The sequence below is a fragment of the Chanodichthys erythropterus genome, chromosome 23 (genome assembly GCF_024489055.1).
Source record: "Chanodichthys erythropterus isolate Z2021 chromosome 23, ASM2448905v1, whole genome shotgun sequence".
Taxonomy (NCBI): Eukaryota; Metazoa; Chordata; class Actinopteri; order Cypriniformes; family Xenocyprididae; genus Chanodichthys; species Chanodichthys erythropterus.
This window is the reverse complement of record NC_090243.1, coordinates 17,406,873-17,419,408: the sequence shown is the minus strand read 5'-3', so window position 1 is coordinate 17,419,408 and position 12,536 is coordinate 17,406,873. Positions and strand designations below refer to the sequence as shown.

Sequence of the window (12,536 nt, the reverse complement as noted above, 5' to 3'; positions counted from 1 at the left end):
TGATGAAGACAGTGGAGGGCTTTCTGACTCTCGCTGTGAGTCATTGAAACAGAGAGAATGTTGATCATTGGCTGCAGGAAATGAAGGCCATGCGGAGCTCCGAGCGAAATGACTCAAACCGCGGCCACAGTGCCCTTGACGGCAGGCGCAGTAATGCGACAAGAAGAGAGACTTTTCCAGCCCTCCCTATGTAATTTACTTCCTCCACAGCTCTTCTTCCCCCCATGCCTCCGCCAGCTGAGAACAACAAGCCCCTTGAGTCAGTCACAAGCCCCCAGAGAGATGCTCACGTCCTGCTCATCCTTGAGCAAGGGGGAATTTCTTGTTTCTTATTCAATTTTATTTGAAAGCAAACATAATGTACAGATAAACCTCAGGCTGGGCCAGACAGGCCATGATGTAAGCTAGAATGATCTTACGAGCTGTGTTTGCATGGATGTGCTCAGTGTCTATACGTATATGTGTGTGTTTTCCTGGAGGAACGAGAGCACACAGAGGAACGGCAATCGATGGTAACATCAAATGCATCGAAAAGCGTATAAAACAGCTGTCTATTCATTTCAGCATCACCTCACTATAGTTACACAATGCATTCACACAACACAACTTACACTATCACAAAACTGCCAAAACAATTATACATCATTTCTCTGCAAGGTGACCTGGGGCAATTTATATAAAGAAAAAAGAAATTAATTAATGCTCCACTAGTGGCCAAAATTGATACTACATGCTAATTGTTAAAGGGTTAGTTCACTCAAAATCGAAAATAATGTCATTAATTACTCACCCTCATGTCGTTCTACACCCATAAGATCTTCGTTAATCTTCGGAACACAAATTAGGATATTGTTGATGAAATCCGATGGCTCAGTGAGGCCTCTATTAAGGGGCAAAGCCATTCAAACTCTGAAGATCCATAAAGGTACTAAAAACATATTTGAAACATTTCATGTGAGTACAGTTTTATCTTAATATTATAAAGTGACAAAAATACTTTTTATGAGCCAAAAAAAAAAACAAAATATTGACTTTTCAATAATATCTATATGGGCTGAGTTCAAAACACTGCTTTACGAATCGAATCAGTGAATCTGAGCACCAAAGTCACGTGATTTTAGCAGTTTAGCTGTTTGACTGGAGATCCCAATCACTAATTCAAAACAAAAGATTCATAAAGCTCAGAAGCTTCATGAAGCAGTGTTTTGAAATCGGCCCATATACAGTAGATAGTTGAAAATTTGTTATTTGTCGCACAAAAAGTATTCTTATCACTTTATAAAATTAAGATAGAACCACTGAAGTCATATGAGCTGTTTTAAATATGTTTTTAGTACCTTTATGGATCTTGAGAGGTGCAGTAACATTGCTGGCTATGGAGGCTTCACTGAGCCATCGGATTTCATCAAAAATATCTTAATTTCCAAAGATGAACGAAGGTCTTACAGGTGTAGAACGACATGAGGGTGAGTAATAAATGACATTATTTTCATTTTTGGGTGAACTAACCCTTTAAGGTACAAAAATTTTATTTTCTTATATTGCCCTACAAATGCATTAAAATTATGTGAATAAAAAAGATGATGGCAGAGGGAATCTAAATGTAAAAATAGAGCAAAAGGGCCAATTTTTGCCTCATAAGTAAAAGAAAATCATGCTTTTGGTAAGTCATAATTTTTACATAAAAAGTAAAAATTATGAAATATCAAAATTATGATAAAAAGACAAAAAAAATTATCATAATTTTGACTTTTATCTCATTATGATTTTTCAAAGTATGTTTTTTTCTTAAATGCTGGAAATTGGCTTTCAAAGATATTGATATATATAAATATAACCTCTAATATCAGCCTATAAATGAACTCAGTAAGGCATGTCAAAAAAGCATTTTCACTTTAACTTCTGTGTGTTTTACATTAAAAATTCAATTAAAAATGTGCAAGCAATGTCCAAAGCATGTCAATGCATTAACAGAAAGCATTTAGAAAATATATGTTTCTGTGTATAGCCAAAGAGTGGGAGATGGTAATTCTCTTTTAATTCTTATGAATTAAACATTATGTTGTTTATAAACCAAAAGTTATTTAAATGAATTGTTAATTAATGTTTTGGGTCAAGGTTTTAATTTGAATCAAGGATTCACTTGTCTAAGTAGGAGTGATTATTGTGGTGGCCTTTGCATAAGATGTGGGAAATCAAGATGGTTTTGATTTATATGCTTGCATCCTACAGCGCACACACATGCACACAATAACATGCCAAAGCGTACTATTTTGATGTCAGAATGGTACCTGCCCACAGATCAATGTGTTTCTGTGTATGTGTGCGTGCTTTGTGTTTTCCACCCACCACACAGAACGACGTGTCAGTCTTAGTTTGCATTGCAGGCTTTTTCTAGATGTGCACACATTACTCAGAATCTGTGCTTGAGATCTATAGGACATGTTACTGTTTGAATGAAATCTGTGGATATATTCATGTCACTTCTATATTCACATACAAATACAAACATACATATGCATATATCACGTATACATGACACAGATATTGAATGCTGACAGACCTGATGAACATTAGATGAGACGGTACAATCAGAGCACTTAATGTTTATGTAAACTGCCATCAGCCCACAAACACACCATGTAACCGTGGGTATTATGTTAAGAGAAATGGAATATTAAAAATACTAAATATACTTAAATATATAATATACTTAAAAATTTTTACATTTCCAGTCACTTAAATATATCAACTGTGGTTACCATCTCTTTTAACTAACACTGACACGTTTTGACATTTATTGTTTTGATATTATTAACGATTGTGGAAGAAGAGAGCAAACATTCAGATGTTATATTTTTGTGACAGCACCATCCTCCTCTTGACACAGAAATGAAGACTTTCATCCATTATGAAAGATTGTCAAAATGGTCCAAATAATAAATTAATCATATCAGACAAGTGTGCTGAGGGGTGTTAGTTTCCATTATAGTATCACTAACCTTTTAACATGAACATGAAAAACCTTAAACGTGTACTAATTGTTGGTATCGATTCAAGTTCAGTTAGTGTTCATTTGAAAATGTCGCCACCTTGTGGCAAATGTTGTTACTACTAAATGGCATTGCAGTGTATTTGCTGGAGCTAAATACAAGACATTATTAAAAACAAAACACAATCGTGTCAGAACCAATAAGTAATATATATAGAAACAATAAAATGATGTATAACGCAATTACTATTTACACACCGTCGAGTGTGCCGTAATACAGGTTGTGTGTGATGCGTCGTAAACTTACAAATTAAAAATTCACCAAACGTTCACCTCATTTGGAAATATGAAGGTCGAAGGTTACAATCTCCTCAGTGGAGTTTGGATTTTCCTACTTCAAAGTTGCACCGCAGTAGTTCTGAAAGTTCGTGATTTTCCTGAATAGTCAAGTTTACCAACGGCTCACCGCTCGCAATGTGCGCATGCCCAATGCGTTTGCCGCCTTGAAACGTCATTTCTGATTGCCCGCGCTAATGAAAAATAATTATTTAAAAAAGGCAATCTTATCATTTTTATGACATTAAATAGGTCATAATCCTTTATTTTTCGTAAATCATTTATTAATAACAATTAGGCTAAAGAAGGTGATGAATATGCTACTTTAAAAAACGTCATGCCTATAGCCATAAATGTCACATTTACATTTTGATTGATTCTCAGAATTTGCTCCCATATATGGTCAGGACAGCTAATTATTTAACATCATGTCCTTATTAATCATGAGGGAGATTTTTTTTTCTTCCCCCCACAAATGAAAGCACCAGTGACAATAACACCCCTTTTTAAGGCAATGGCGCACTGAAGTAAAGGTAAAATAATAACTTTAAACACATTTAAAGGTAAATTAATAACTTTTTCAACGTTGTGGTAAAATTAACTTGTGCACATTTGAACTTTGACCTTAATAAGTAGGCTATATTTTTCCACAACTTTTTGTAGGGTGAACACAAGCTGAATGGGACATTTTGTCCAAGTCATCTCAATAGCAAAAAGTGTCCGAATCATCCTGAATTCACCTTATTATATGTTGTATATATGTTTTGCTTTTTACACAACATTAGACTGTGTACTAATGGCTCTTGACATGTCTAACAAAGGGACGTGTCATTGTATTTTGAGAATGACCCCATTATTTCTTCTCACTTCATTCTCATGATGTTGTCTTTCATGCTTCACACTTCATTCTTATATTTAAGGAGTTTAATGACCTGGCTTTTGATCTAATTTGCTTAAGGTATTAAACAGAACGGTGTTGCCATCATCCTTGAACTGTGCCATAAAAGAGCAAAACAGAACAATAGAATTAACTATTCAGTTTGATTTCTCTTGCTTTTCTCTTGACATGTGTTCTCTCTCACATGTAGATGGCATTTGTTTTGTCGTATCTGTTGAAAGCTCTTTCAATAACATGCATTTTCCCTGTTTTAGGTCCTGGAGGAAGCAATGGAGGGGGTTTTTGTGAAACAGTGGGAGCACATGCTTTTCACACAAACTCAAACGCACGGCTTCATTAACAACGCCCATTTCCCTGACATTACCTCGACTCTGTTATGCAATACTCAAGCACGAGCTGGACTTGGAACCAGACTGAACAAAACCTAATTTCATCACTGAGAAGAGTAAAGGCAACAGAAGAAGGTAAAAGAGCTTTAATGAACCTTTACCATATTACTATCTGATTCTACAGTTTTTGTTGCAGTTTAATTATCTTAAAATGTAGAAAGAATTATTCTCACTTTTCCATTGCCCACTAAAGGCCTTTTTTTTTCTTTTGCATGTTGCAATGAATACCAGTTTATACAACATGTAATCTTTCTCCAAAACCTCAATTGTTAACAAGCCACATCTGCTTTAAATAACACTGTCTGTTTAGGGTTCCAGAAACACTCTGTGTCTGTGCATGCACTCAAGCATTAAGCATTTTCCAGGGTAGAGGAATGAAAAAAATGTGGTGTAGGATTTACTTTGAATCAACTTTCACTCAGATTTTGCTAGTAGATTTCACAAATAATTACAAATAAACAGCAAGTATTGGACTTTTTAAGTATAAAGACTGAAATAGTATTTTTTTTTAACTCCAGTAAACTTTGTTTACTTCAAAAAGTCATTTTTAAGTGCACTTTACAATAAGGTCCCATTAGTTAACATTAGTTAATGCATCAGCTAACATTAAAGCAATACAGTACATTTGTTACAGTATTTATTCTTCTTTGTTAATGTTAGTTATTGAAAATACAACCATTAATTGTTAAGTTAGCTGAGGTCCATTAACCCTCTGGTGCTGTTACATCATTTTTGACCCAAATATTTTTTTTTTTTTTTTTTTTTTTTAGAATTTTTTTCATCAGAATAGTAAGAAACTTGGTAAAGGCTTTGGCACTAGCTGTATTAAAAATAAAATAATAATCATGGACATCATTTGAAAAGGTATAACGTCTTTTGGAAATATAAGAATTGAAAATGACATTTTGTGCATTTTTCAAAACAATAAAAACTTTTTTCAAATTCACTTTTTTAAACTTTTTTCACTTTTTTCAGCAATAATCTGCCAAATGTCATCTTTAAAAAGCTCAAAAATGCTCCAAAGCATTTAAGATTTATGACAGTTCAAGTTAGAAATTTCATTTTGTGGTCCATGCTCAAAAAGTGAATAAATGGATTATAATTACTGCATAAATATAATTTAGTACCATAAAATCCCCTAAAAATACTAAATAAAATACACTATTGAACTAAAATATAGTACACTCTGTTCACTGAAACAAATTTTTTTTTTAATTTTTGACCGACACACGAACAGTCGATCCAAGATCCAATTGTTTAGTAAATGTTGAATAAATGCTTTAAAATATTCTTCAATGTTAGTTCATGTTAACTAATGTTGACAAATGGAACCTTATTGTAAAGTGTTACCAAATAATACGGAAGAGGATTAGGGCCAAGCACTAATATAAAAATAAAACCATCTCGAGATTAAAGTTGTTAAATTTCGAGAAAAAACTCATTAAATTTCGAGAAAAAAGTTGAAATAAAATGTTGAGAATAAACTTGTTAAATTACGAGAAAAAATTCATTACATTTCGAGAAAAAGGTTGAGATAAAATGTTGAGAATAAAGTCATTAAATTACGAGAAAAAAAGTCGTTAAATTATGAGAACAAATTTGTTCTCGTAATTTAATGACTTTTTTCCTCATAATTTAATGACTTTATTCTCATAATTTAACAAATTTGTTCTCGTAATTTAACGACTTTTTTCCTCATAATTTAATGACTTTATTCTCAACATTTTATCTCCTTTTTTCTCGAAAGTTAACGACATTTTTCTCATAATGAGTTTATTCTCAACATTTTATCTCGACTTTTTTCTCGAAATTTAACGACATTTTTCTCATAATGAGTTTATTCTCAACATTTTATCTCGACTTTTTTCACGTAATTTAATTACTTTATTCCCAACATTTTATCTCACAACTTTTTTCTCGAAATTTAACATTTTTCTCATAATTTAACGAATTTGTTCTCGTAATTTAATGAGTTTATTCTCAACATTTTATCTTGACTTTTTTTCTCGTAATTTAATGAGTTTATTCTCAACATTTTATTTTGACTTTTTTCTCGAAATTTAACAACTTTAATCTCAAGATGGTTTTATTTTTATATTATTGCTTGGCCCTAATCCTCTTCCGTAAAATAATGTGTTGGATTGATACAGAAAAAAAAAAAATTGTTAAAGAAAATACTTTCATCGTGTTTTATGTGCACTAGGAAACAATGAATGTCCTCAAAGCTCCACACTGTCTTCTGGCTCTATCCGTACTCTTGGCCACCGATCTTCCCTCCGCTCTGGCCGGAAAGGTCCTTGTTTTTCCTGTGGACGGCAGCCACTGGGTCAACATGAACATACTGATTGGTGTCCTTCACTCCAGCGGTCACGAGGTCACCGTGGTGCGAACCGCCAGCAGCTGGTACGTCAAAGAGGATTCACCGCACTACACGGCCATAACGGTGACCTTACCGGAGCCCATTAACATCGAGAAGCCGGATTTCTTCATAACATTCCTGAACAAAATGCTCGAGATACAGAAACATGGAGGATCCCCGCTTGCATTCGTGGAGTTCTATTGGCAGATGCTGACGTGTCTCTATGGCATGCATCGTCAGGCAAGTCAGCTGGTTGTGGAGATCTTCGAAAACCCTGTGTTGATGAAACAGCTGGACGAAGGACGTTACGACGTGGTCCTTACCGACCCGGGTCTGCCTGTAGGTGTGCTGGTGGCTCATAAACTCGGATTACCCATGGTTTACAATGTGAGATGGATCACGAGTGGAGAAGGGCACTTCGTTGTCGCACCTTCTCCGCCTTCATACGTCCCAGCAGCAGGGAGCCTCATGTCGAACCGCATGTCGTTTGGGGAAAGGGTCAAAAATATCTTCCATTATGTGCTGAACATGTGCATAGACCAGTTCATTGTTAGACCAGAATATGACAAACTAGTCGCACACTACTTTGGACCCGAAACTGATTTCTACCACTTGTTGCAAGGTGCGGATATTTGGCTCATGAGGTCGGATTTCATCTTTGAGTTCCCGCGTCCAACCATGCCCAACATCATCTACATCGGAGGCTTCCAGTGCAAACCCTCCGAGCCATTACCGCCAGATCTGGAGGAGTTTGTGAAAGGTTCAGGTGAACACGGTGTGGTTATAATGTCACTAGGTACACTCGTGAAAGCTCTTCCTAGTGAAATCACGTCTGAAATCGCTGCCGGATTTGCTCGGCTTCCCCAGCGAGTCATTTGGAGGCACTTAGGAGAACGTCCTCACAATCTGAGCAACAACACTCTTCTGGTTAAGTGGCTTCCTCAGAACGACCTGCTTGGTCACCCTAAAACACGTGCGTTTGTTGCTCACGGTGGAACGAATGGCATTTACGAGTCTATCTACCATGGTGTTCCAGTGGTTGGGATTCCCTTGCTTTTTGACCAATTTGAGAACATGTTGCGTCTCCAGGTACGAGGGGCCGCTAAAGTACTTGACGCTACCAAACTGGACAGCCAGAGCTTTTTGGCGGCAGTTCAGGAAGTTTTACATCAGCCATCATACAGGGAAAACATGCAGCGACTGTCTAGGCTACACAAAGACCAGCCTACACAACCTCAGGATAGCGCCCTCTATTGGATAGAGTATGTAATGCGGCACAAGGGGGCAGCACATTTACGGACAGAGTCTTATAAGATGCCTTGGTACTCATATCACTCTCTAGATGTGATGGCATTTTTGCTAGCAGTGGTGCTGACAGTAGGGGGAGCTGTGATTCTTACAATACGCTATTTGTGTTTGTGTCTGTGCAGGAGAAAGAAATCAAAACTTGAGTGAAGCATTGATGAACAAAAAATTATATTTGGTAACACTTGCTATGAAGCCTATATTTATAATGTTATGTAAGGGTATTAAGGCATTATAATGCTTGTTTAATCTCATTCATGTGTATTTGTGGTTATAACAAGAGTTACACAGACTATATTTATAATATATTCATCTTGGCATTGCTTAAATTTTGCGCAGCATCTTATTACATTTTATATACAAGTGTAATATAATTACTGTATAATATAAAAAAATGCTATTGAACAAGTATTATAATGTATTAAACATGTTATGATTATTCACGATGAGAAGATGTGAGAAGAGTACAAAATATATGCTTATGCATTATAATCCATTAAGAATACCCAAATAATGCATTAAATACAGGCTTCATAAAAAGGAAAGTGTCACCCAGTTTTCTTTATTGTTTTTCTTAGATTTACAGTTGTGTGACCAAGTTGCTGTGCAAATAGCTGTAAACTGATATACAACACCTGAATAAAGTCTAGCAGGACATGTAGGACATTCTGTATTTCAGAATAAATAGTTATAAAGAGAGATAGTATATTCATATCATGACCATAAATTAAACATTTTATCAGACTCTTAGTCATGTGTGTAGAAAAATCAGACACCCACTGTGTCACTGTGTTACATCATTGTGAAGCACATGAAATTTATACACTGGAGAGCTGAGTTTAAAGGGAGAGTCCACCCAAAAACTAAAAACTGGGTCATTATTTACTCACCCTCATCTTCAATCTTGTATGTTTTTTCTTCTGCAAAACACAAAATAAGATATTTTGAAGAACGTTAGGGTTCAGACAACTTCAAAATATCTTCTTTAGAAGAATGAAATACAGGTTTGTGATGAGAGAATTTTTGTTTTTGAGTGAACTATCACTTTAACTCATTTAAGTCAGTCCCTTAAACTACTCTTCCAGACCACAATGTACACTATGAAGGGTATGAGGAGGATGGGCAGCAGTGTGGCTACGAGCACGAATCCAGCCGGGGCGTCAGCTAAATCCTCTTCACTGCTACAAGAGCTGAAGTACTGCTGATGTATAGTGATGAATATCTGCTCCACCACACGATTAGGGTAGAAGCATCCTGAATAAGCGGAAAGTTGCTCCAAACATGCAGTTAACTGGTTGTAGCTCCTGGAAGTAGGAGAAAGAGATACAAAGTGAGTTGTGAGAAAAAATGTATGCATTCTGTTTAACTTTCTATTCATCAGAGGATCCTGAAAAAAAAGATTTATCATGGTTTCCTCAAATATATGTAGCAGCACAACTGGTTTCAACATTGATAATAATCAGAAATGTTTCTTGAGCAGTAAATAATCATATTAGAATGATTTCTGAAGGATTATGTGACACTGAAAATGGAGTAATGATGCTGAAAATGATCAGCTTTGCCATCACTGCAATAAATAACATTTCAAATTGAAATTACATTACTGTTTTTACTGTATTTTTGATTAAATAAAGGCCATTTCAATGAGCATAAAAGACTTTTCAAAACTTTACTGACCCCAAACTTTTGAACAGTAGTGTACATTACAATTTTGCACTGAATTACCACAAGCTAAAGTCAGCACTATATCATTTTAAAGTGCATTTCTAAGTGACAAATCAATCTGGTTGACAAAAACACTCTTCTCTGTGTTTATGTAGAAAACGGAAATGTCTCTCATTGTTTAATGGATCAGGAGGTCTCAGACCCTTTAACAGTCAGCGATCAGGCTTCAAGATTAGCTCAGCTAATGCTTCACACATCCTTCAATTGTTTCTCTGACCATTTCCTTTATTTGTGTATGTTTCTTGTTGGCTAAGAGTAGCAATTGTAGCAATTGAGCAGAAGATAAGCAGGCTACTGTATAGAAACGGTTACTTTTAGAGTGTTTAACAGCAATCAGCTTTTTGGTCCTGAAATATCAATTATATAGAAATATGGTGTATAATATCTCATTTTAAGTAAAGTCACTGGTGAATAAGTTCTGGCTTACCTTCTCACTATCTCCATATTACACCAGTTCTCCTTTCCAAATGCACTCATGTTGATATTGAAAAATTCACAGCAGAATTTGCCATAATACATCAAAGTCTCCTCATAACAGTGATTGTAGCTGCGATGAAAATCTTGTTGCTGAAGAATCTCGTTGCTTTCTGTGACTGAAGAGTGACGGGAGATTCATTTAATAATGACACAAGCATCTGTGAACTCTAATAGCTCACATACTCTCGAATGTGTCACAAAACTCTTACCGTTGTTCTTGTATGTGCTGTTGTTGGTATCTGAAAGAGTGAAAAATGCGATTATGAATGTGGTTGTGAAGAGATGATGCAAGTGTAAATAATGCAAACATTACACACCCTCGTTCAAAGATTCATTCAGTCCTTTCTGTGCATTTTCAGTTTTGATTCTGAGACTCTCATCTGGAGAAAAAAAAGAACATTTAAGAATGACTAAAAGACATTTTATCATTTCTAATATTGATTATTTTCAAGATAGGGTGAATAATGGATAAGAAGAAAAAGGAAGAAATGTTAAATAAATAAAAAAATACTTCAGTGTCCCATTTTATTAACTAACTTAAGTTTAATCTTTTATTGACATTAAATTCATTTGAGATTATTTTTAGTGCGCCAAAAGCCACATTGTTGGGTATATTTTACATTTCTTTCATCTAAATTATAATCATATATTATAAACACCCCGAGAAACATCGGTAGCACTTTATTTTACAGACCTGTTCCCCATGTACATATAATGTACTTATTACAGTAATTACAATAACTGGGTAATAACTAGGTACTAACCTTATTCCTACCTCTAAACCTAACCTTAACTCTTGTAGTTACCTTACTCAGTATTTTCTCAGTATTTTACATAGTAAGTACACGTACTGTAAAATAAAGTGCAGCTAAAATATCTTAGGTTCCTTTTTCATAGCTTGAGGCTACAAAATATAAACTTTGACTCATCCTAAAATTATTTAAATAAAAAATTGAGACAATGTTAGTATGCACTATAGAGGTATAAAATATACATATGAAAGATGAGAAATGTTTGAGTTCATACTGAGACATCTCACATTTGATTAGACTTTTTTGAAGCACAGTTTGAAACACTGAGATGTGAAATTACTGTCGTTTTCTGACAAGAGCAAGTAAGAAGCAGGAGATTTAAGCAAAGGTCTCAATAATGTCTCTGTTCATAGGATAAATAACTGAGAATATCTATTTGAGAATGTTTTGAAATGATTCAGTAGTTGGTCTCTTACCTTCAACAGCTGTTCTGTTATCTTGTGTTATTTGACCTGCAAATAAAAATGAATGATCATCCATGCTGCTACCAGACATTCATTAACACTATAATTTCTTATAAATCTGTTCTCTTGCAAACAGGCTGATAATTTAGTAGCTCACAAGTCAACGGAAAAAAAGGCTTGTAATGTGTTGCATGCCTTGTTGATAACATCTTGAAAGTCTAAAAGTGATGGCATTAGGCAGATGTTCATACAGCTAAAGTAAACTCATGGGTTATCTTAGATCTTAGACTAAAGATCTCCTACCACAGATCAGAGATGGATCCAGCAACAGCAAAAGTAGTCCGGAAAGATATAACATAGTGCAAGACAAATAAAGAATAGCGACTGAGGTGAGCTGTTAAGTGAATAAATGGTTGTGAGTTTGCTGTGGCTGGAACATTTAACAGGAGAAACAAAAGAGGGGAGGAACAGGGAGATTGTCATTGTGTGTGTGTGTGTGTGTGTGTGTCTGTGTGGCTAAAGAAAATACCCCACCCATTACGATCCTCTTGGAGTTCACGGATAGTTTGGGATGAGACATTTCTTTGGAGCAGAACTATTGACTTCCTGCCCTGATAAGTTTCTGCGAAGAGAGTTTTCTCAGTGGACAGTGGGAATTATACAACTTAATTATAGGATTACATGATTCCTATCGCTAATTTCAAATAGCTTTTCAACATAACGTTCAAGATGTAAGTATGTTTTAGTATCAGATGTGTTTCATTAGCATTTAGTGCAAAATTTCAAACAAAGTCTGAGTGTTTTTTCTGCATGCACACATTCTTAGAATAAAGGGTTCA

The 12,536-nt window shown here is 35.2% G+C and overlaps 1 protein-coding gene and 1 pseudogene across 1 annotated transcript; one reads left to right on the top strand and one right to left on the bottom strand.

Moving 5' to 3' along the window:
• The first annotated feature begins 4,597 nt into the window (after positions 1-4,597).
• Positions 4,598-8,447, top strand: LOC137014136 (UDP-glucuronosyltransferase 2A1 pseudogene; annotated as a pseudogene).
• A 30-nt stretch (positions 8,448-8,477) lies between these two features.
• On the bottom strand, positions 8,478-12,117 carry LOC137014137 (receptor activity-modifying protein 1-like). Its single transcript, XM_067378296.1, has 6 exons — positions 12,001-12,117; positions 11,710-11,745; positions 10,799-10,861; positions 10,691-10,720; positions 10,432-10,597; positions 8,478-9,583 (listed from the first exon to the last, which is right to left on the bottom strand). Exons 1-6 carry the CDS (start codon positions 12,053-12,055, stop codon positions 9,340-9,342), a joined length of 594 nt encoding a protein of 197 aa, XP_067234397.1. The 5' UTR covers positions 12,056-12,117; the 3' UTR covers positions 8,478-9,339.
• Between the last annotated feature and the right edge of the window lie 419 nt (positions 12,118-12,536).